This window comes from Ranitomeya variabilis, chromosome 4 (genome assembly GCF_051348905.1).
Source record: "Ranitomeya variabilis isolate aRanVar5 chromosome 4, aRanVar5.hap1, whole genome shotgun sequence".
NCBI lineage: Eukaryota > Metazoa > Chordata > Amphibia > Anura > Dendrobatidae > Ranitomeya > Ranitomeya variabilis.
Window position 1 is genome coordinate 171,633,789 of NC_135235.1, and position 25,818 is coordinate 171,659,606.

A 25,818-nucleotide genomic window follows, 5' to 3' on the forward strand; every position below is an offset into this window, starting at 1 on the left:
TCCTCCAGTGTGGCGGGAATCTTCCTAGTAGCCAAAGCGTCCTTCATATGGTCAGCCAGCCCCCTCCAAAATTCAGGAATGAGGGTTTTATCTGGCCATTCCAACTCAGACGCTAATGTCCAGAAGAGAACCACAAAATGGCTGACCATGGTTGAACCCTGAGTCAAAGCCAGCAGTTGGAGCGCTGTATCATGGGTGACTTGAGGTCCTACAAAGACCTGTTTCAGAGTGTCCAGAAACCGAGGAACACTCCGCACCACATGATCGTTGCGCTCCCACAGCGGCGTAGCTTACTCCAACGCCCTGTCCGACAAGAGAGAAATCATGAATCCCACCTTTGCCCGCTCTGTGGGAAAACGTGCAGCCAGGAGCTCGAGGTGTATACCACACTGGCTCACGAAACCCCTACAGGACTTACTGTCCCCAGAGTATCTCTCAGGCAATGGGAGGTGAGATAAGGTCGGAACAGAGGTGGCAGTGGGTAAAGCTGCTGCAGTCACGCTAGCAGCCTGAACAGCTATTGCGGTAACATCCACCGCCGAGGTTGCACGCTCAAGAGACGCCAACCGGCCCTCTAGCAGCTGGATGTACCCCTGCAATCTCTGTTCATCCACCATTACTTAGCCAGGTCCTGGCGCTAGTATACTGTTAGGGTTGGCAGAACGCACCGAATATATTTATTAGATGGGATTGGTGTGTTCGCAACCCGGGATCCACCATGCAGGAAAGAACCTGATGCTAAGTAATTGGCGGCACTATATGGCGGTATGAACCAGCTCTGTTAGCTTCACAGAGTGGCCGAGAAAGCAAAGCTCTGTGCCCTGTTAGACTTTCACAGAGGCACAGGCTAACTACCCAAATGAGAGCAGTCAGTGGTCATGCATGCACACAAAACTCCTCGCCGGAGGTGCCAGCATTCTAGGGGCTTATTTCAGCCAGGTCCCTAAAAATACACACAAACACAATCTCCTCGCCGGAGGTGCCAGCATTCTAGGGGCTTATTTCAGCCGGGTCCCTGAACACATACAAACACATGACCACACTGGCGCAAGGCACATAACTTAGGAAGATACTAGCGCATGGCCGTGCGGCCATGCGAGCCTTAAATAGCTGCAGCACATACAGGACCTTCCTAGAAGGACCAATGAGAGGCTGCTACAGAGCCTGCACACCTACAGGACCTTCCTAGAAGGACCAATAGATTTGGCTGCAGTACCTGAGCATGTGACCCTTGATCTCCACTGAGAGATCTTACCCTGGGCATGCTCAGTGTGAGGAAAGCAGGACTTAGTCCCAGAAAAGCCTGCTCACCGAAGATCAGTGCAGGGTACAATAGCAGAGCCTGGAGAGGCAGCAGTAACCATTTGCACAGTATCAGTCTTAGTGAGACGCTGGGACTGACGTCTCCGCTGAGCAGGCTCCACTGCGGCCGATGCAGAATGGGAGATCGCAGCAGACATGGATTGAGATTCCCCCTGTGCAGCAGAGGAAACTCGACTCCTAACACCGTTTTTTCGTACGTCGGGTCCTGCAATTCCTATCACGCATGCGCAGCGGGAACTCCGCCCCCTCCTCCCTGGGACTTTACAGTGGGCAGCAGTCGCATTGAAATGCTGCCCACGTTGCACAGAATTTTCACAACGTCCATCGATACATCGCGCTGACGCTTTAGCGACGGCCGTGTACCGACGGAAATGTGAAAGAAGCCTAAGACAACAAGTAGACTAAGTATAAGGCCACCTAGGGTACAATTGAAAGTGGAGACACAATTAAATGATTTAAAAAAAAAAATAATTACATTTCTTTCTACAGCTAAATCAGATACTGTCGCTAAGAGGCTAATAATGTTATATATTGCTTTGGGCACCAAATGAACCTGTCCTGGTCGACTGTGGTCACTAGGGTTGAGCGAAACGGGTCGATCATTTTCAAAAGTCGCCGACTTTTGGCTAAGTCGGCGTCTCATGAAACCCGATCCGACCCCTGTGCTTGTCGGCCATGCGGTACGCGACTTTCGCGCCAAAGTCGCGTTTCAATGACGCGAAAAGCGCCATTTCTCAGCCAATGAAGGTGAACGCAGAGGGAGGCCAGCGTGATGACATAGATCCTGGTCCCCACCATCTTAGAGAAGGGCATTGCAGTGATTGGCTTGCTGTCTGCGGCGTCACAGGGGCTATAAAGGGGCGTTCCCGCCGACCGCCATCTTACTGCTGCTGATCTGAGCTTAGGGAGAGGTTGCTGCCGCTTCGTCAGAAGCAGGGAGAGCGTTAGGCAGGGTCCACTAACCACCAAACCGCTTGTGCTGTAGCGATTTCCACTGTCCAACACCACCTTCGGTGTGCAGGAACAGTGGAAGCTATTTTTTTTTTTTTTCCTCAGCGCTGTAGCTCATTGGGCTGCCCTAGAAGGCTCCGTGATAGCTGTATTGCTGTGTGTACGCCACTGTGGAAACCAACTGCTTTTTTCAAAGCACATATACTCTTGTTCCTTTCTGCACAGCTATCTTTTTTGTTTGTCCACACTTTTTATTTAATTTGTGCATCAGTCCACTCCTATTGCTGCCTGCCATACCTGGCTTAGATTACTGCAGGGAGATAGTAATTGTAGGACAGTCCCTGTTTTTTTTTTTGTTTTTTTTTTTTGTGGGAGATTAAGATTGGCATTTCTGCTACAGTGCCATCCCTGTGTGTGCCATCTCTCACTGAGTGGGCCATAGAAAGCCTATTTATTTTTTCCGTGATTTGTGTTCTAAATTCTACCTCAACACAAAAACACTACATCAATCAGTGGTAGAAAAATATTGGCCTCAGTCAGGGCTTGTGTGCCACTGCTGTGTGTGCTATCTCTTATTCAGTGGGCTATAGAAAGCCTATTTATTTATTTATTTTTTTTCTTATTATTTGGTTTCTAAAGTCTCCCTGAAAAAAAAAAAATAAATAAAAAAACAGTGGGAGAGTAATATTGCCCTTTCAGCTTGTGTGCCAGTCTTGACTCCTGGGTGTGCCACCTCTCTCTCTCATTCAGTGGGCCATAGAAAGCCTTTTTTTTTTTTTTTTTAAATATTATTGGGTTTCTAAAGTCTCCCTTAAAAAACAAAAAATACATAAAAAAAACAGTGGGAGAGTAATATTGCCCTTTCAGCTTGTGTGCCAGTCTTGACTCCTGGGTGTGCCACCTCTCTCTCTCATTCAGTGGGCCATAGAAAGGCTATTTATTTTTTTGGTTTTTTTAATATTATTTGGTTTCTAAAGTCTCCCTGAAAAAAAAACAAACATAAAAAAACAGTGGGAGAGTAATATTGCCCTTTCAGCTTGTGTGCCAGTCTTGACTCCTGGGTGTGCCACCTCTCTCTCTCATTCAGTGGGCCATAGAAAGGCTATTTATTTTTTTGGTTTTTTTAATATTATTTGGTTTCTAAAGTCTCCCTGAAAATAAAAAAAAAAAAACTTAAAAAAACAGTGGGAGAGTAATATTGCCCTTTCAGCTTGTGCGCCAGTCTTGACTCCTGGGTGTGCCACCTCTCTCTCTCTAATTGTGGGCCATAGAAAGCCTTTTTTTTTTGTTTTTTTTTAAATATTATTTGGTTTCTAAAGTCTCCCTTAAAAAACAAAAAATACATAAAAAAACAGTGGGAGAGTAATATTGCCCTTTCAGCTTGTGTGCCAGTCTTGTCTCCTGGGTGTGCCACCTCTCTCTCTCTAAATGTGGGCCATAGAAAGGCTATTTATTATTTTGGTTTTTTTAATATTATTTGGTTTCTAAAGTCTCCCTGAAAAAAAAAAAAACTTAAAAAAACAGTGGGAGAGTAATATTGCCCTTTCAGCTTGTGCGCCAGTCTTGACTCCTGGGTGTGCCACCTCTCTCTCTCTAATTGTGGGCCATAGAAAGCCTTTTTTTTTTTGTTTTTTTTTAATATTATTTGGTTTCTAAAGTCTCCCTGAGAAAAAAAAAAAAATAAATTAGGTGGGAGATTAATATTGACATTAGTGCTTGAGTGACAGTCCTGCGTGTGTGTCATCTCTGTGATTTTGTGCCACAGAAAACAGAGTGTGTAACATTGTGCCTGATTTTCCTTGTGGTCTCACCAACCTGTTAAGGGATATTGAAATCATACTGAAGTTATAGCTCACCGTGTAAGTTGTTTGACAGCAACAAATAAAGTTACTTTGGTTAAGATTTTAAAACAATGAGGAAGTCTGGTGCAAGAGGTCGTCGTGGGCGTTCATTGTCAGCTGGTAATGATGGTAGTGGTAGTGGAGCATCAGGTGGTCGTGGGGATAAAAATATTCCACCTAAGTCTGGAGCTGTGGAGCCAGTTTCGTCGTCAGGCTACACAAGGCCTCGAACGCTCTCTTTTCTGGGAGTAGGAAAACCGCTTTTAAAGGCGGAGCAGCAACAGCAAGTTTTGGCTTACATTGCAGACTCAGCCTCTAGCTCTTTTGCCTCCTCTTCCGAAACTGGTAAATGTAAAAGCAGCGCGTCGCTTGTGGATGTTCACGGTTAGGGACAAGTCGCTTCCTTGTCCTCCTCAGCAAAAACTACAACAAGAGAGAAGGATGCAGCAGGCGACACAACGGGTCACTCCATGGAGCTCTTTACACATACCGTCCCTGGCTTAGAAAGTGAAACATTTAACAGGCCATGCCCATTACAAGTAGATTCTGACATGGAGTGCACTGATGCACAGCCACAGCCAGAGTACTATGCTGCTCCTTTGACTCAGACCACCACATTGCCCTCTCAGGGTACAGATCCACAATCAGACCCTGATGAGACTATGTTGCCCCGCCACGAACGCTATACCACCGACCGACACAGTGACACAGACGAAGTTGCACACGAGCTCGAAGAGGAGGTAATAGATGACCCAGTTATTGACCCCGATTGGCAGCCATTGGGGGAACAGGGTGCAGGCGGCAGTAGTTCAGAAGCGGAGGTGGAAGAGGGGCCGCAGCAGGCATCAACATCACAACAGGTTCCATCTGCTGGGCCCGTATCTGGCCCAAAACGCGTGTCAAAGCCAAAACCTGTTGGAGGACAGCGTGGCCATCCGGTTAAAGCTCAGTCTGCAATCCCTGAAAAGGGATCCGAGTCTAGGAAGAGTGCAGTCTGGCATTTTTTTAAACAACATCCAACTGATTAGCGCAAAGTCATCTGTCAAAAATGTTCAACTAGCTTAAGCAGAGGTCAGAATCTGAAAAGTCTAAATACTAGTTGCATGCATAGACACTTAACCACCATGCATTTTCAAGCCTGGACTAACTACCAAACGTCCCTTAAGGTTGTAGCACCCTCGGCCAATGAAGCTAGTCAGCAACGCAACATCCCTTCCGTCACTGTAAGGCCACCATTTTCCGCACCACCGGCAGTATCTGTGCAGGTTTCTTTGCCAGCCAAAAGCAGTCAGGGTCAGGGAACCACCAGTTTTGTAGGAGGAAATATTGCATCTAGGGCACCGGCGGAAACAATACCGTCTCCAACCGTCTCTCAGTCTGCCATGTACACCGGCACACCCGAAAGTTCCACGATCTCCAGCTCTCCAGTCCAGCTCACCCTACATGAGACTCTGGTTAGAAAAAGGAAGTACTTATCCTCGCATCCGCGTACACAGGGTTTTAACGCCCACATAGCTAGACTAATCTCGTTAGAGATTATGCCCTACCGGTTAGTTGAAAGCGAAGCTTTCAAAGCCCTGATGGAGTACGCTGAACCACGATACGAGCTACCCAGTCGACACTTTTTTTCCAGAAAAGCCATCCCAGCCCTGCACCAGCATGTTAAACAGCGCATCGTCCATGCACTCAGGCAATCTGTGAGTACAAAGGTGCACCTGACTACAGATGCATGGACCAGTAGGCATGGCCAGGGACGTTATGTGTCCATCACGGCACACTGGGTGAATGTGGTGGATGCAGGGTCCACAGGCGACATCAATTTAGGGACAGTTGTGCCTAGCCCACGGTCTAGGAAACAGTTGGCTGTAGGCGTTCGCACCCCCTCCTCCTCCTCCTCCTCGTCCTCCTGCAGAAGCTACAGCTCTTCCACAGAACGCAGTCTGCCAACCACTCCATCGGCAGATGACACTGTTGCACACCAGTTGTCCCATTATGGGCCAGCTACTGCCAAGCTTCAGCAGGCTGTATTGGCTATGAAGTGTTTGGGCGACAACAGACACACCGCGGAAGTTCTGTCCGAGTTCTTGCAACAAGAAACGCAGTCGTGGCTGGGCACAGTAGATCTTGAGGCAGGCAAGGTAGTGAGTGATAACGGAAGGAATTTCATGGCTGCCATCTCCCTTTCCCAACTGAAACACATTCCTTGCCTGGCTCACACCTTAAACCTGGTGGTGCAGTGCTTATTGAAAACTTATCCTGGGTTCTCCGACCTGCTCCTCAAAGTGCGTGCACTTTGCTCACATATCCGACGTTCGCCTGTACACGCCAGCCGTATGCAGACCTATCAGCAGTCTTTGAACCTTCCCCAGCATCGCCTCATCATAGACGTTGCAACAAGGTGGAACTCAACACTGCACATGCTTCAGAGACTGTGCGAACAGAGGCGTGCTGTTATTTATTTGTGGGAGGATACACGGGCAGGCAGTAGGATGGCAGACATGGAGTTGTCAGGTGTGCAGTGGTCTAAGATACAAGACATGTGTCAAGTCCTTCAGTGTTTTGAGGAATGCACACGGCTGGTTAGTGCAGACAACGCCGTAATAAGCATGAGCATCCCCCTAATGCGTCTGCTGATGCAAAGTTTGACGCACATAAAGGAGCAGGCGTCTGCACCAGAGGAAGAGGAAAGCCTTGATGACAGTCAGCCATTGTCTGGTCAGGGCAGTGTACAGGACGAGGTAGCGGGCGAAGAGGAGGTGGAGGACGAGGAGGATGATGGGGATGAGTATATTTTTAATGCCGAACCTTTCCCGGGGGCACAGGAAATTGGTTGCGTGTCACGGCCGGGTTCTGGTTTTTTGAGGGACACAAGTGACGTAGATTTGCCTGCAACTGCCCCTCAACCAATCACAACCGGAGATTTGACAACTGGAACTTTGGCCCACATGGCGGATTATGCCTTACGTATCCTAAAAAGGGACACACGCATTACGAAAATGATGAACGATGACGATTACTGGTTGGCCTGCCTCCTTGATCCACGCTATAAAGGCAAATTGCAAAATATTATGCCACATGAGAACTTGGAACTAATATTAGCAACCAAACAATCAACTCTTGTTGACCGTTTGCTTCAGGCATTCCCAGCACACAGCGCACGTGATCGTTCTCACACGAGCTCCAGGGGGCAGCAGACTAGGAGTGTTAGGGGTGCACACATCAGAAGTGGCGTTGGACAGAGGGGTTTTCTGACCAGGTTGTGGAGTGATTTTGCTATGACCGCAGACAGGACAGGTACTGCTGCATCAATTGAAAGTGACAGGAGACAACAATTGTCCAGTATGGTTACTAACTATTTTTCATCCCTTATCGATGTTCTCCCTCAACCGTCATTCCCATTTGATTACTGGGCCTCCAAATTAGACACCTGGCCAGAATTGGCAGAATATGCATTGCAGGAGCTTGCTTGCCCGGCAGCAAGTGTCCTATCAGAAAGAGTATTCAGTGCTGCAGGTTCAATATTAACCGAAAAAAGGACTCGTCTGGCTACCCAAAATGTTGACGATCTAACATTCATTAAAATGAACCACAACTGGATTTCAAAATCTTTTGCCCCACCTTGCCCGGCCGACACCTAGCTTTCCTATGAAAAGCTCTTGCCTGTGAATTACTTTTCTAATGTCTAATTTGCTGCAGCTGATTGTACAGCATACGACATGTTTACACCTCCCTAAATGGCAAAACTCCCCACACGGGGCCGTGGTATCGCGACTTGGCGCAAGCACCCGTGAGACTGCTGTTTGTCTGAAGAGGTGGGTGTGCTCGCTTTTGGTTGACGGCATTGCTACTGGGTCCCTCATAGTACAATGTAGTGTCTCTGGCGGTGGCGGTGCGCACCCAACGTCAGACACACCGTTGTAACATGAGGTGCCCTGGGGCGGTCCCGCCGGCCTCAAGAGAGTTCCCCCCTACCCCAGCTCAAAATGTGCTCTACCACGTGCAAAATTATGTCGCACAGCTCCACCAATCTTTAGTCTATTCGCTGACATCATTCAATGTCTGGCACTGACAATACAAATTTGTAGACATCTATGATGCAACTTAAAGTAGTCTGTGTCTGTGTCCTATATTGGCACCATTAAATAGTTACTGCCAAATTACTATGTCAGAAACTCAGTAGATGAGCCCACCCCTGTACCTAAGTATGCCACCTTTTTTTTGTTTTGGTTGTTTTGCGAGACATTAACATCTATTTATATTTTGGGAGTACTGGGACAGACACTCCTTGCACTACTCCTCCACTCACCACCAAGCTGCCTGTGTATCCATGTAACCGCTGTAAAACTGCCATGAGCCTATTGTTTGTTATTTTAGGCCTTTGATAGCCTGTCTGCGGTCCCTACTTTAAATACTCCTCCACTCATCACCAGCTGCCTGCCCGTGTATCCATGTAACCGCTGTAAAACTGCCATGAGCCTATTGTTTGTTATTTTAGGCCTTTGATAGCCTGTCTGCGGTCCCTACTTTAAATACTCCTCCACTCATCACCAGCTGCCTGCCCGTGTATCCATGTAACCGCTGTAAAACTGCCATGAGCCTATTGTTTGTTATTTTAGGCCTTTGATAGCCTGTCTGCGGTCCCTACTTTAAATACTCCTCCACTCATCACCAGCTGCCTGCCCGTGTATCCATGTAACCGCTGTAAAACTGCCATGAGCCTATTGTTTGTTATTTTAGGCCTTTGATAGCCTGTCTGCGGTCCCTACTTTAAATACTCCTCCACTCATCACCAGCTGCCTGCCCGTGTATCCATGTAACCGCTGTAAAACTGCCATGAGCCTATTGTTTGTTATTTTAGGCCTTTGATAGCCTGTCTGCGGTCCCTACTTTAAATACTCCTCCACTCATCACCAGCTGCCTGCCCGTGTATCCATGTAACCGCTGTAAAACTGCCATGAGCCTATTGTTTGTTATTTTAGGCCTTTGATAGCCTGTCTGCGGTCCCTACTTTAAATACTCCTCCACTCACCACCAAGCTGCCTGTGTATCCATGTAACCGCTGTAAAACTGCCATGAGCCTATTGTTTGTTATTTTAGGCCTTTGATAGCCTGTCTGCGGTCCCTACTTTAAATACTCCTCCACTCACCACCAAGCTGCCTGCCCGTGTATCCATGTAACCGCTGTAAAACTGCCATGAGCCTATTGTTTGTTATTTTAGGCCTTCGAAGCCTGTCTGCGGTCCCTCCTTCCACTAGGCCTCCACTGACCAGACCACTGCTGCCCGTGTACCCCTGGAACCAATTTTAAAGTGCCTACAGCCAGCCCATTTTATTGTGTTAGGCCTTCGAAGCCTGTCTGCGGTCCCTCCTTCCACTAGGCCTCCACTGACCAGACCACTGCTGCCCGTGTACCCCTGGAACCAATTTTAAAGTGCCTACAGCCAGCCCATTTTATTGTGTTAGGCCTTCGAAGCCTGTCTGCGGTCCCTCCTTCCAATAGGCCTACACTGACAAAGGTACACCTGACAACAGACACATGGACCTGTAGGCATGGCCACGGAAGGTTACGTGTCCTTTGTGGCTCAATGGGTTAATGTATTGGATGCATGGTCCACACAGGGGACAGCCTGCTAAGTCTGTATGCAGTCCCTAATTCAAGTTGTCCTCAACTGAATAAAGCTGAGCTTCTACCTTCTGGCTCTCATTAAGTGTTTTTTAAAAAACAAAATGGTGGTTCCGGCCTACTAACGGTGTCTGCCCCTGCCTGGTGTTGCCCTCAACTGAATAAAGCTGAGCTTCAACCTTCTGGCTCTCATTAAGTGTTTTTTAAAAAACAAAATGGTGGTTCCGGCCTACTAACGGTGTCTGCCCCTGCCTGGTGTTACCCTCAACTGAATAAAGCTGAGCTTCAACCTTCTGGCTCTCATTAAGTGTTTTTTAAAAAACAAAATGGTGGTTCCGGCCTACTAACGGCTTCTGCCCCTCCCTGGTGTTGCCCTCAACTGAATAAAGCTGAGCTTCTACCTTCCGGCTCTGATTAACTGCTGTTTTTAAACACATTGCTGGTTCCGGCCTACTAACGGTGTCTGCCCCTGCCTGGTGTTGCCCTCAACTGAATAAAGCTGAGCTTCAACCTTCTGGCTCTCATTAAGTGTTTTTTAAAAAACAAAATGGTGGTTCCGGCCTACTAACGGTGTCTGCCCCTGCCTGGTGTTGCCCTCAACTGAATAAAGCTGAGCTTCAACCTTCTGGCTCTCATTAAGTGTTTTTTAAAAAACAAAATGGTGGTTAGGGCCTACTAACGGCTTCTGCCCCTCCCTGGTGTTGCCCTCAACTGAATAAAGCTGAGCTTCTACCTTCCGGCTCTGATTAACTGCTGTTTTTAAACACATTGCTGGTTCCGGCCTACTAACGGCTTCTGCCCCTCCCTGATGTTGCCCTCAACTGAATAAAGCTGAGCTTCTACCTTCCGGCTCTGATTAACTGCTGTTTTTAAACACATTGCTGGTTCCGGCCTACTAACGGCTTCTGCCCCTCCCTGGTGTTGCCCTCAACTGAATAAAGCTGAGCTTCTACCTTCCGGCTCTGATTAACTGCTGTTTTTAAACACATTGCTGGTTCCGGCCTACTAACGGTGTCTGCCCCTGCCTGGTGTTGCCCTCAACTGAATAAAGCTGAGCTTCAACCTTCTGGCTCTCATTAAGTGTTTTTTAAAAAATAAAATGGTGGTTCCGGCCTACTAACGGTGTCTGCCCCTGCCTGGTGTTGCCCTCAACTGAATAAAGCTGAGCTTCAACCTTCTGGCTCTCATTAAGTGTTTTTTAAAAAACAAAATGGTGGTTAGGGCCTACTAACGGCTTCTGCCCCTCCCTGGTGTTGCCCTCAACTGAATAAAGCTGAGCTTCTACCTTCCGGCTCTGATTAACTGCTGTTTTTAAACACATTGCTGGTTCCGGCCTACTAACGGTGTCTGCCCCTGCCTGGTGTTGCCCTCAACTGAATAAAGCTGAGCTTCAACCTTCTGGCTCTCATTAAGTGTTTTTTAAAAAACAAAATGGTGGTTCCGGCCTACTAACGGTGTCTGCCCCTGCCTGGTGTTGCCCTCAACTGAATAAAGCTGAGCTTCAACCTTCTGGCTCTCATTAAGTGTTTTTTAAAAAACAAAATGGTGGTTAGGGCCTACTAACGGCTTCTGCCCCTCCCTGGTGTTGCCCTCAACTGAATAAAGCTGAGCTTCTACCTTCCGGCTCTGATTAACTGCTGTTTTTAAACACATTGCTGGTTCCGGCCTACTAACGGCTTCTGCCCCTCCCTGGTGTTGCCCTCAACTGAATAAAGCTGAGCTTCAACCTTCTGGCTCTCATTAAGTGTTTTTTAAAAAACAAAATGGTGGTTAGGGCCTACTAACGGCTTCTGCCCCTCCCTGGTGTTGCCCTCAACTGAATAAAGCTGAGCTTCTACCTTCCGGCTCTGATTAACTGCTGTTTTTAAACACATTGCTGGTTCCGGCCTACTAACGGTGTCTGCCCCTGCCTGGTGTTGCCCTCAACTGAATAAAGCTGAGCTTCAACCTTCTGGCTCTCATTAAGTGTTTTTTAAAAAACAAAATGGTGGTTCCGGCCTACTAACGGCTTCTGCCCCTCCCTGGTGTTGCCCTCAACTGAATAAAGCTGAGCTTCTACCTTCCGGCTCTGATTAACTGCTGTTTTTAAACACATTGCTGGTTCCGGCCTACTAACGGTGTCTGCCCCTGCCTGGTGTTGCCCTCAACTGAATAAAGCTGACCTTCAACCTTCTGGCTCTCATTAAGTGTTTTTTAAAAAACAAAATGGTGGTTCCGGCCTACTAACGGTGTCTGCCCCTGCCTGGTGTTGCCCTCAACTGAATAAAGCTGAGCTTCAACCTTCTGGCTCTCATTAAGTGTTTTTTAAAAAACAAAATGGTGTTTAGGGCCTACTAACGGTGTCTGCCCCTCCCTGGTGTTGCCCTCAACTGAATAAAGCTGAGCTTCAACCTTCTGGCTCTCATTAAGTGTTTTTTAAAAAACAAAATGGTGGTTAGGGCCTACTAACGGTGTCTGCCCCTCCCTGGTGTTGTCCTCAACTGAACAAAGCTGAGCTTCCACATTCTGGCTTTCGGCCTATACTATCAGATATTAAACTGCATTTGGCCTACTAGTGTGGTTAGGCCCTTGAAACAGTGTCTGCTGCTCTTGGGTTTGCTACTCCACTGAACAAAGCAATGCCGCCTGTTTAGTCCTGTTACCAATTTTGATCTGCATTTAGCCTACTTTATTCTTTGGCCCTATATCTGTTTCCTCATCATCCTGCCCATTGCCCAGCCACTGCTAGATGAGTCTGCTGGTACATTGACCTAGACCACTACATTCCCCTTGTACTCTACACAGCCAGAATCTGACCCTGCTGAAAGTAAGGTTCCCCTTCCCGCATATTATACCACCTTACACAGGGACAAAGAGGAAGGTGCAGATGAAAGTGCAGGTTCCTTCATCAGGTGGGGGGGCATACTCGTTGGCGACGTCACTGGCACAGGGCCACTCAGAGTACGCAAAAGTGTCGCTGCTGGTGGGAGGCGCCCCCGCCATGCAAACACACCGCCGTACTTTGAGGGGCCCTGTGCCAGTGCCAATGCGAACGAGTGGGCCCCCCCTGCTTGCTCAGGATCACAGCACTTGCAATGTTGAAATACTTACCTCTCCCTGCTCCACCGCCATGACGTAGTCCATGTTTCCTGGGCCCACTAAAACCTTGAACCAGCCCTACCCCCACAACTTTTGCCAAATGACCCCCAATTTCCAGTGCCCAACTATTATTATAAAGTTAATTAAGATTGACAAGCTTCAGAAAACAAGAATGGATGTTTTTGGCAGTAAAATGTGCACTGTAGGTGTTTTCCTGGCCTCCACTCACTGCCGGCTATGCTTCCCCATTGACTTGCATTGGGTTTCGTGTTTCGGTCGATCCCCGACTTTTAGCGATAATCGGCCGACTTCACTCGACTCGACTCTGGACTAAATCGGGATTCACAAAACCAGACTCGATCTTAAAAAAATGAAAGTCGCTCAACCCTAGTGGTCACTGTCAGACCCAAGTTGACCATAGGAAATTATTCTAAGGTTCAACCCTCTATCTATGCAGAACTTGGTTTTTCTTGCACACACAGGCATTGATATAAGACCTAATTAGAATATTTGTGAATTAACTATAAAATAGATTCTGGTTGCAAGTTACCTTCTTATGGATCTTTACAGTTTAGTTGTATTAGAGGCCCACTAGGGGACAATAAGTGTGTCCTGGAAACTCAGGGAATAATTTGCCTGCTGGCTGCATAGGTCAATATTCTACCATTAAGAAATTGTATGAGGCTAAACCTCTGATGTAGAGTTTCAGCAACATGACAGTTTATTGTACTGGATTAACTACATCAAATTATTTATATGCAGTTAAAGGAAAAATGCTTCCCGCAGCTATAACATTGTGGATGTCAATATTCATAGTGATTAATATTTCTAAGCAACTTGCAGTTCAGCAAAATAGGTATAGTTCAACTTAAGCAACAGTAGGAAAAGGACAATGCAAATGTCAGGTACATAATGTGTCATTTTGATTGCTGACATGATTCTGCAATAATGCTGGTGATATTGAAAAAGAAGAATTGCCTCTCTCTGTGTGTTAACCCATTGAGCCCCGAAGGTGGTTTGCATGTTAATGATCAGGCCAATTTTTACAATTCTGATCACTGTCAATTTATGAAGTTGGAACGATTCAATGGGTTCCACTGATTTTGAGATTGTTTTTTTGTGACATATTGAACTTTATATTAGTGGTAAAATTTCTTCGATATGACTCGTTTATTTATGAGAAAAAGGGATGTTTGGCAAAAGTTTAGCAAATTTTGCAATTTTCAAATTTTAATTCTTGTGCCCTTAAATCAGAAAGTTGTGTCACACAAAATAGTTAATAAATAACAAGTCAACTTTACATGAGCACAATTTTGGAAACATAAAAACATAATTTTTTTGTTGTTTTTGTAAGGGTTAAAAGTTGACTGGCAATTTCTCATTTTCCCAACTAAATTTTAAGGACCACCTCACATTTGAAGTGAATTTGGGGGGTCAATATGAAAGAAAATACCCAAAAGTGACACAATTCTAAATACAGCACCCTCAAGGTGCTCAAAACTAGAGTTGAGCAAATTTGATCAGGTCAGGGCTTTTTCGGCATGCTATAGCGCTTGTCGAAAAAGCTGCAGAGGGAACTCGGATACATAGATTGCTCCTGCTGATCAGCTGTCTGGCTCCACAGCTACATATGTCTTGGCTGTGTCACTGTCACAGCACATGCATGGAAAGCCTGTTTGTTGGGCTGTCCATGCATGTGTCATGACTGTCACACAGCCACGACACATTCCCTTCCTCAGAAGGGGAGGAGCATCATTTCACTTTTTGAATGTAAAATGTTCTGGAATTATTAGGGGACACCATGTCCCATTTGGAGAGCCCTTGATCTGCTTTACAGTTGAAACCCCCCACACGTGACTCCATTTTGGAAACTAGACCCCTCAAGGAATGTACTTAGATGTGTGGTGAGCATCTTGAACTCCCTGGTGCTTCGTAGAAGTTTATACCATTGAGACGTGAAAATAATAGAATCACATTTTCCCCACAAAAAAGTTACTTTAGCCCCAAATTTTGCATTTTCATATGGCTAGGTTCACATTGCATTAGGGCAATCCGATTAATGGATCCGTTTGTAGGCGGCACTAATGCAATGTAACAGACATGTTAACGCATCCATAGACTTACATTAACCCCTTAATGACCTCCAATACGTCTTTTAACTGACATGAGATTAAAGAAAATAACATCCCCATACAGGTGACAATCCAGCAGCTGTCTTCTGTACACTATAGCTTACAACTTGCTGCATCAGCCACGATCAGTGCCGGCACCATCCAAATCTGTTTAACCCCTTAGATACTGCTGTCAATAGTGACTACATCATATAAATGGTTAACAGAGTGTGGGGGCTTCCTGTCTATCCCAATTGGTGCCCTCAGATCAGGATTGGGTAGTCCTGATGTTTCCGATGGCAATTAATGGCCAAATAGCGGCCTTAGAGTCTGACGGCTGTTGTAACCTGTTCAGAAGTTATCAGCATTTAGGTGGTAAAAATACACAATTTCATTCCTGTCATGCCACTTTACATTCATTCCTGAAAATCACCTGAAGGGTTAATAAACTACCTGACTGCAGTTATTGATATGTCAGGGGGTGCTGTTTTTAAAATGGTATAATTTTGGGGGGTTTCCCAATATATGGGACTTCTAAAGTCACTTCAAACATGGATAGGTCCCTAAAAAAATAAGTTTTGCAAATTTCCTTGAAAAAAAATGAAAATTACTGTACATTTTTAAACCTTCTAAAATGCTAACAAAATGAAAGAACATTTTACAAATGGTGCTGATGTAAAGCAGGCATGTGGGAAATGGTATTTATTAATGTTTTGCTATGGTATGACTATCTCGATTAAAGGGATAATCATTCAAAGATTGAAAATTGCTATTTTTTAACATTTTTCTAAAATTTCTGATATTTTTTATAAACCCCCTCCCAAAACATATGGACCTATATTAACCATTATCATAAAGTCTAATGTGTCACGAAAAAACAATCTCAAAAACACTGGGATTTGTTGAAGCGTTCCAGAGTTATTACCACATATAGTGGCCCTGGTCAGATTTTAAAAATTTGGCTCCGTCACTAAGGGGTATTAGAGATCCTAACGCATGCGGATTTTGAGTAGTCAAAAGTTTTTAACGCACCTACGAACGTGGACTACCGCATTTTTGGGTCCGGTATAGAACTCTGCATAGAACTCTATTGCAAATGCCGGCAGACGCGCAGCCACATGCTTTAATGCATGTGCTAACGCAATGGCAAAAATACAAGACAATTTGGGCTCATTTTTAGCGCATCCATTTAACGGACCCGTTAAATGTATTGCCCCAACGCAATGTGAACCTAGACCAAGGGTAACAGGAAAAATTGCACAATTTGTTATGCAATTTCTTGTCACGGCTCCCGGGTAATAAGGCTGCACGGAGAGCTGCACACAGCAGCAAAGGAGCTGAGCAAAACGCTGAGTAACTAACTTGGTAACCAACAGGACCTTAGACATGTGACAGAGTGAGAGGAGGTCAGGAGGCGGAACCAGAAACCGGGAAACAGAGAAGGAATAAACACTAGAGAATTATCAAATAAGCAAAGATCAGAGCCAATAGATCACAAGGTACCAAAGGGAAGAGACAGAGGATTGCCAGAAGCAAAGCCAGAGATCAGAAATCCAGAATAGCAAACAGAGTAACGCACGGAGAGCAATATAAACACAGTGCAAACAGGGCACACACTCAAAGGGTCAAGCACACAGACTGAAGCAGAACGTACAGTATATATATATATATATATATATGTATATATATATATATATATATATATATATATATATATAATTCTAATATGTTTAAAATACAAAGAATGAATCACAGTGTGGAAGAGAAGTTGCGTTTTTTTTACAGGTAGAAAATAGTAAGAGAGAAAAATCTAAAGCAGAGGAAAGGGATGTACATTTTGCACTACAAGTTGCAAATTTGTGTTTCTATGATTATTTGTCAGAAGTTATTACTCACAAGGACCATCAGCTGGGCCATAGTTAAGGAAGAAAACTCCTATTGCTATGAGGACACATGTTCTCCATGTCAGTTTACGCACGAGCTGTGAACGATGAAATCCTCTTTTCAGCATGGAGCTAAAAGCTAGAGCCACGGAGGTGCCAATGATGAAGACAAACCTGAAACATATTTAGCAGTATGCCCAATGGTTATTGCAATTGTAACATTTCAGTTTATGGAATACAAAAAAAAACTGCAAGCTACCTAAACATTTGTCTGGTTAAGTGCAACAAGAGAGTAGATTCTAACAATTAGATAGGAAATGACCACTGTGAAGGAAATATATAATTGTAAGGGAAACTATACTTTCAGTAAAATGACTAGTTAAAGCTGCATCCAAATGACTTTCTGTACAAAAAGGATATAACATCTCCCTATTCTTACAGTAGGAACTCAGAACTAGAGATGAGTGAAGTTGTTAGGAAAACGTTCGAAAAATTCAAATTCAGCACAAACGTAGCACATTCGGATTCCTGTTCAGTTTCCAGAGCATTTTTACTCAAAGTCCTCAAAATTCAGTCACAGTTCGGAAAATCATTGCATTTCCACTAATGTTTTTGTTTTCACGTTGTCTAGTTGTCTAGTCTGGTGCTGTATGATGAGCAGGGTGGATGGGGGAACGTGTTTGATGAGGGGAGGGGGAGTGGAGAGGTTAAAGGAGCGTCATACTGTTTTTTTCTTAAAGGGAACCTATCACCCCGTTTTTTAAAGATTAGATAAAAATAGTGTGAAATAGGGGCAGAGCTGGGCTTTACATTAGTGCCTTTTTGGTGCCTTTACACCCCCGTTAGGCTGCCGAAATACCTTTGTGAAGTGACCGTTTTGTCCTGTCACTCAAGTTGGTCAGGTCGGATGGGCGTGGTCACAGCGCTGTTTCTCCCCCAGATCAGGCTCATCATTACGTTGGTGGCGTAGTAGTGTGCGCATGTCCAAAGAGAAGATCCACTGCCCAGGAGATTCAAAACTGCGCGGTCTACGCTATTCGCCGTTTACCGGTGGGCGCGGCCATCTTTCCTGTGGCCGCGCGTGCGCAGATGGAGCGCTCTGCTGCCCGGGGCTTCAGGAAAATGGCCGCCGCGATCTCCATCTGCGCACGCGCGGAATCCCGCGGCCATTTTCCTGAAGCCCCGGGCAGCGCCGCGCCGCGCCCACTGGTAAACGGCGAATAGCGTAGACCGCGCTGTTTTGAATCTCCTGGGCAGTGGATCTTCTCTTTGGACATGCGCACACCACTACGCCACCAATGTAATGATGAGCCTGATCTGGGGGAGAAACAGCGCTGTGACCACGCCCATCCGACCTGACCAACTTGAGTGACAGGACAAAACGGCCACTTCACAAAGGTATTTCGGCAGCCTAACGGGGGTGTAAAGGCACCAAAAAGGCACTAATGTAAAGCCCAGCTCTGCCCCTATTTCACACTATTTTTATCTAATTTTTAAAAAACGGGGTGATAGGTTCCCTTTAATTTAATGTGTGTAAATTCTGGCAGCCAATCAGGTCACAGAAACCATCCACAACGTCATGACGCAAGGTCTTCTGTGATTGGCTACCGAAATCTCATGTCGCTGTGCATATAAAAAGCGGACATCTTGTTTTGCTGTCGCCATTTTCTCAGTGTCACAGTGCAGAGAAGCCGCTCCTGCTAGTGCTGCTGCTGCTGAAAGTGAACTTGTCAGTTAGCTTGTTAGGATCCTGTCCTGTGTGAAACCGATCTTCCAGCATCTAACTAGATTGTGCTAAAACTGTGTTGCAGTCTCAGGAGGCCCATTTGCTAATCAAAATCATTTAGACAAAAACTATGTTGCAGTGAGGAATCAGAAAGCCCTTTTTTCTCTTAAAAATTGTTAGGCCTAATATTGTTGTTCAGCCAGGAGGCCCTATTTGCTCATCAAAATAGTTAGGTATACCAGTCATCTACATGCTGGAGCACACTTATAATCTTTAATAATAATCTTTATTTTTATATAGCGCTAACATATTCCGGAGCACTTTACATTTTGCACACATTATAATTCCCTATCAGTATGTCTTTGAAATGTGGGAGGAAACCGGAGAACCCAGAGGAAACCCACTCAAACATAGCGAGAACATACAAACTCCTTGCATATGTTGTCCTTGGTGGGATTTGAACCAAGGACCCCTGTGCTGCAATGCTAACCACTGAGCCACCGTGCTGCCCACACTTTGAATAGTTTGCGTGAGGTGGTGGTGGTCCCATTGGAAGAGGTGGAAGCAGAGGAGGATGAGGAAGGGATAACAATATATCTAAGCTCTGGACTGTCCTCGCACAGGCGGGTGCCATTGGAGGGTGAATAACAGCGACGGGGGCTCATGGTACTAAACAAACTGTTAGTAAAGGTGCAAGAGCCAAGGAACAAATTGAGGAGAACAAGGAGGAAGAGGTGATGGATGGGAAACAGTCAGGAGATGAAGAGGATAATGATCCCGTCTGTTGTCCGTAGTTGGTTGGGAGGAGACGAAGGAAACAACCTTTAGGCTATGTGTGCATGTTGCAGATTTGCTTGTGTATAATTCTGAGCAGATTCTGTCTCTCTTGGCAGAAAACGCAGTTGAAATTCCATGCGGATTTAATGCATTTTTTATGTGGATTTTGATGCGGATTTGTAAGCTAAATAAAGATATATTATTAAAAATAGAAAAGAAATGTGATGTCATTTCCTTGTTCAACCTCTTCAGCCAGGTACCCTCATTAATATTAAATACACCCCCACACACACACACACACATAAATAAATAAATAAACACACACTATTAAAGACACACACACTGTCACCAACCTATGTAGGAGCATTAATATAATTAACCTACATATGCTGTAACAAAACAGCAACTGTTATAAGGCTATGTCCCCACAGTGAGTATTAAGCGGTGCTTTGGATGCATCACATGTCCACTCCATCCAAAGCGCTGCTGGCTTTTGAATGCAGGTGTTTATTGAACCATGCGGAATCACCGTGTCCTATACATTGGATGGGTGATATTTATCTTGCGGAGACTGAGCGTCTCCGCAAGGTAAATAGACATGCTGCGGTCTGGAAAGATGCATCGCATGTCCGTCTCTGCAGGGAAGCCGCGGGCTCTGGTGCATGCATAGTGGACATGGGATTTCTTGAAATCCCATCCACTGGCCACTGCGGGTGGGACGCTGTGGATGTATGCAGTGTCCAACCCGCAGCGCTTACTGAATGTGGGAACATACCCTCAGAAATCTGTGTAAATGCAATATCTGTTTGTTTGTTTTTTTTAAACTTTAAGAAATTGCATCAGCTCCCGTGTAATTTTCTTAATCAGCAGAGGGAAAGCCGACGGCTGAGGGCTGCTGTTAATATTCTGGCAAGGAGCCAATAGCCATAAAGGTTCCCAAGCTACTTATATCAGCTCACAGGTGTTTGCTTATCCTTTACTGGCTAGTTTATAAGGGAACCCCAGAAAAAAATTGACATGGGGTCCCCCTATAAAATTGAACCAGCAAAGGCTAGGCAGACAGCTGCGGGCTGATATTAATAGACTGGGAAGGGGCCATGGATATTGACACCCCCCAGACTTAAAACATCACCTCTCAGCTGCCCCAGAAATGGCACACCTTATAGATGCACCATATCTGACACTTAGCCTCACTTTTCCCACTTTCCCTGTAGCGGTGGCAAGTGGGGTCATATTTGTGGGGTTGATGTCACCTTTGTATTGTCCGGTGACATCAAGCACATAGATTAGTAATGGAGAAGCGTCAATAAGACTCCTATCCATTACGAATCCTATAGTTATATGGTAAATAAACACACAGCCAGAATAAAGTCATTTAATTGAAGTAATCACACAGACTCCTTTATTGAATCTTAATGTACCATGCTTAGTGCATCGCTTAATCCCCGACTCCCTTGATCTCCTGCAACAAAAATAAAATAATAAACCAACACATAATACTCCCTGTCTGATGTAGTCCATTACCGATTGTCCCATGACAATCTCACATGTAGAACAGTCATATTGGGAGATGTGACTGCTCTACTCGACCTCGAGTGATACACTGACAGGAGGTAATCCTCCCGCAGTGTATCACTGAGAGTTCACTGAAGTTTGTGCTCTCACTTACGGCACCGCTGCGTGAGAACTTTCTCACGCAGCGGTGCCGCGAGTGAGAACCGTAGCTGATCAGTTGATGAACTCCGGTGAACTCTCACGGCAGTGCAGTGATACACTACAGGAGGGATCACCTCCTGTCATTGTATCACCAGAGGCCGGGTAGAGCAGTCACATCTCCCAATGTGACTGTTATACACGTGAGATCGTCGTGAGACACTCGTAATTAAATGGACTGCAGTGGACAGGGAGTATATGTTGGTTTATTATTTTATTTTTGTTGCAGTAGACGCAGGTGTTGGGGATTAGGTGTTCGGTGAGTATGTACATTTTATGTAATTATGTAAAAAAAAAAAATCTTTACAATTGAACACAGTCGCCAGATGATGGGACTATTCTCCCATCATCGGCTCATGCTGTCACTGTTATATGTGACAGCAGACATAGCCAGATGGGAATAGTAGTCCCATCAGATGACAGCTGGGTACACACACACAGACACCTGCAGACAGACACACACACCCGCAGACACCCATAGACAGACAGACACACCCTCAGACAGACACACACAGACACCTGCAGAAAGACACACACCCGCAGACATACACACACAGACACCCGCAGACAGACACACACAGACACCTGCAGAAAGACACACACACACGCAGACAGACACAGAGAGACATGCACATATTCTCCCCCCAAACACACATATTCTCCACCCACACACTCTTCCTCTTTCCTTTCTGTAGCGTTTTTGGCACACAAATCGACAGAAAATCCACAAACCTTTTTACACCTGTGGTTTGGCTGCAGATTTAACTGACTCAATGTAAGTCAATGGGTGCAGAAATGCTGCAGATCCGCAAAAAGAATTGACATGCTGAGGAAAATAAAACGTTGCAAATCAGTGCAGAATTTTATGCAGCATGTTCACACCAATTCTGGATTCCCATTGATTAACATTGCTTGAGCAATCCTTTACGGATTTAGTTCAATTCCATGCAGGAAAAACAATCCGCAACGTGTGCACATAGCCTTAGTGTTACCCCACCACCAAAACACCATGGACTTGGACCTCATGGAAGCGCCCGAGTGCCTCCTTGTTGCACTGTCTTCAACATGATGCCAGGGTTAGAAATAGTGCTGACTACAGGGTTACCACTTTGTTAGATCCACGGTACAAGAGTAAATTTTGCTAGATGCTTGCCCCTCTTGAAAGGGATGTGCATATGCTGAAGTATCAAAACACGCTTGTAAACAGCATTAAGAGTGGTTTTCCCCAAGACAGCAGTGAGGCACACAGTGTGCATCACAATTCTAGACTTCTAACCCCGGGAATGTTAAAGCTTCATGACACAAACATTATAGAAGTTGTGGGGGAACAAAAACGCACAAGACCATCGGGTGATACCCTTTTAGCTACAAAGGAAAGTAAAAGGAAGGTGCTCACCTTAGCTGGTTGTATGCAGACCCAGCTCCTATGAACACCTGATGATATCAGCTGCTGCTGCCTTGTGACTGGGGGATGATCTCCTCCAGGATAGTTGACCATTTTGAATGATACCACAGTATCAGACTGCGCTGCTGCATTAAAGAATCCTTGGGACCAAGATGAGTTAAATGGTTTTTATTTCCACAACACATTTCAATGCTGGACTAGAGTCTTTATCAAGTGAAAAAACGTGTAATTCATCTTGGTCCCAAGAATTCTTTATTACAGCAGTGCAGCCTAATATCATGGTCATCGCAAAAACATTAGCAGCAGCAGCAGTGTAAGTGGCATAAGCGATTTCTGTGAGTCATTTCACACTTATTTTATAGACGTGCACCAGTAGAACAGAGTACAAGTCTGACACGTTGTGAACGACTGGAGCGGATGTATAACGGGGTTACCACAATGGAGCGGAACCAGAAGACCTCAGCGTCTGGTTGCTCCTACTCCGCTGCTGAGAAGAAGCACTTCTCCGGTTTATTAAATGGGTTTATTTATTTCTGCAAAACAGGGGTTAATCAGCCATGTTGGAAATTCCTGTGTTCAGCTTTGCTCACTTAGCCACTCCTTCTCCCTAGAAAATCTGGGCTCTATTACCAAGTCCTTGTCAGCGTTAGCACTTGCTTCATGACAATAGGAGGGAGAGAAGTTGGTTTGAGAAGGATTGCTGGAGGAGTTATAAGTGACTCTAGAGTGGTTTGTATGCTTGAAAATCCCTTATCCTTCCCTGTTTTGCTTTCTTCCCCTTCCTGCACACCCTGGTGGATTTCCTCTGTTCTATGTGAGTGAATATTTTGTGTGTGTGAAGTTTTCAGTTGACCCTTGTCTTTGTTGCCCTGTACTGTTGTGCACAGTAGCGGCCCCTCTTCCCTGGGTGGGGGAAGGAGACAGACGAAGGGCTAACTTAGGCTTTAAGGCAAGGGTGGAGACCCCGGCGCCTTTGCCATCTGAAGTATCCCAGGGAACAGGGCAAGCTAGGGCGCCCCCTAGTGTTAAGGCCTGGAAAGGAGCCCCTGGTCCCAGGTCGCTCGACAGCTGTGTCACGACAGGATGTTGCAGGAGTATTTTGAACTCAATATAAATTACATCAGGGGGAATTTGGACCCTTTTGCATTTTGGTCTTCTAAAATGGAAGAGTGGCCTGAGCTCGCCTTTCATGCCTTGGAGATTTTGTCATGCCTGGCAGCTAGCATTCTGTCAGAACGTGTCTACAGCACTGCTTGTGGTGTCCTGACGGATAAGGGCATCCGGCTGTCTCCTGAAAGTGTAGACATGGATCTCTAATTACTTTTGCGCCCAAATGGCAGACTAGGCAGAATAGGTGATGGTGTTGTTTTTGGTGTCATGAATTAGTCTCATGTTATTGCACTCTGTGCCAGCTTTGTGTGTTTTCTGTGCCTGCTGTTGGTACTGCTGCTGATGCTACAAACTATTTTTTTGAACTTTAAGTTGTGTCTCCTGTTATGACCCCAATGGCAGAGGGTCTCAGAAATAAATACCAAGTCTGCAAACACAAAAAAACAGCTCATAGGGCAGTGGTAACTGGGCTGACCGTATATCTAATCCTAGCACCACAAATAGCAGCAGCCGGGGAACGTGCCTACGTTGGTTCTAGACGTCTCACGCCAGCCGGAGAACTAACTAACCCTAGAAGGGAAAAGATAGACCTTTCTTGTCTCCAGAGAAAAGACCCCAAAAGTTGGATACAAGCCCCCAACAAATAATAATGGTGAGGTAAGAAGAAAAAACAAACGTAAGAATGAACTAGGTATTTAGCAAAGAGAGGCCCACTGACTAATAGCAGAAAATAGTAAGATGACTTATACGGTCAGCAAAAACCCTATCAAAAATATCCACGCTGGATATTCAAGAACCCCCGAACCGTCTAACGGCCCGGGGGGAGAATACCAGCCCCCTAGAGCTTCCAGCAAAAACAGAAATCACTTTTAGTACAAGCTGGACAAAAAATAAGAGCAATACAAATAACCAAAAAAACAAGGAAGCAGGACTTAGCTTAATTTTGCAAGAACCAGGGCAAGCAGACAGGAGCAAACAGAAAGGACTGATTACAACGATGCCAGGCACCAGACTGAGAATTCAGGAAGTTCATATAGCAACACCCCTGGACTAACGACCCAGGTGGGTGCCAAACTGAGGAAAGACAATCCCAGAGTCATATCACTAGTGACCACAAGAGGGAGCCAAAACAGTCTAATTCACAACAGTACCCCCCTTTAAGGAGGGGTCACCGAACCCTCACCAAGACCACCAGGGCGATCAGGATGAGCAGCGTGAAAGGCACGAACTAAATCGGCCGCATGCACATCAGAGGCAACCACCCAGGAATTATCCTCCTGACCATAGCCCTTCCACTTGACCAGATACTGAAGCCTCCGCCTGGAGAGACGAGAATCCAAGATCTTCTCCACCACGTACTCCAACTCGCCCTCAACCAACACCGGAGCAGGAGGCTCAACAGAAGGAACCACAGGTACAACGTACCGCCGCAACAAAGACCTATGGAACACGTTGTGAATGGCAAACGACACCGGAAGATCCAAGCGAAAGGACACAGGATTAAGGATTTCCAATATCTTGTAAGGACCGATGAAGCGAGGCTTAAATTTAGGAGAGGAGACCTTCATAGGAACAAATCGAGAAGACAGCCATACCAAATCCCCAACACGAAGTCGGGGACCCACACCGCGGCGGTGGTTGGCAAAACGCTGAGCCTTCTCCTGTGACAACTTTAAGTTGTCCACCACATGATTCCAAATCTGCTGCAACCTATCCACCACAGAATCTACCCCAGGACAGTCAGAAGGCTCCACATGTCCCGAGGAAAAACGAGGATGGAAACCAGAGTTGCAGAAAAATGGCGAAACCAAAGTAGCGGAACTAGCCCGATTATTAAGGGCAAACTCAGCCAACAGCAAGAAGGTCACCCAATCATCCTGATCTGCAGAAACAAAACACCTCAAATAAGCCTCCAGAGTCTGATTAGTTCGCTCCGTTTGTCCATTAGTCTGAGGATGAAAGGCAGACGAAAACGACAAATCAATGCCCATCTTAGCACAAAAGGATCGCCAGAGCCTGGAAACAAACTGGGATCCTCGGTCAGACACGATATCCTCAGGAATGCCGTGCAAACGAACCACATTCTGAAAGAACAAAGGAACCAGATCGGAAGAGGAAGGCAGCTTAGGCAAAGATACCAAATGGACCATCTTGGAAAAGCGATCACATACCACCCAGATGACAGACATGCCCTGAGACACCGGAAGATCTGAAATGAAATCCATGGAGATGTGTGTCCAAGGCCTCTTTGGGACAGGCAAGGGCAGGAGCAACCCG

General features: G+C 45.8%; 1 protein-coding gene across 1 annotated transcript in view; it reads right to left on the reverse strand.

The window, feature by feature from the left end:
• The window catches only part of LOC143770110 (heparan-alpha-glucosaminide N-acetyltransferase-like), a 1,433,242-nt gene that overhangs the window by 714,523 nt on the left and 692,901 nt on the right, over positions 1–25,818 (reverse strand). The window contains exon 10 of the mRNA XM_077259379.1: positions 16,824–16,984. Coding sequence (XP_077115494.1) covers positions 16,824–16,984 — 161 coding nt within the window. The remainder of the gene's footprint in view (positions 1–16,823; positions 16,985–25,818) is intronic.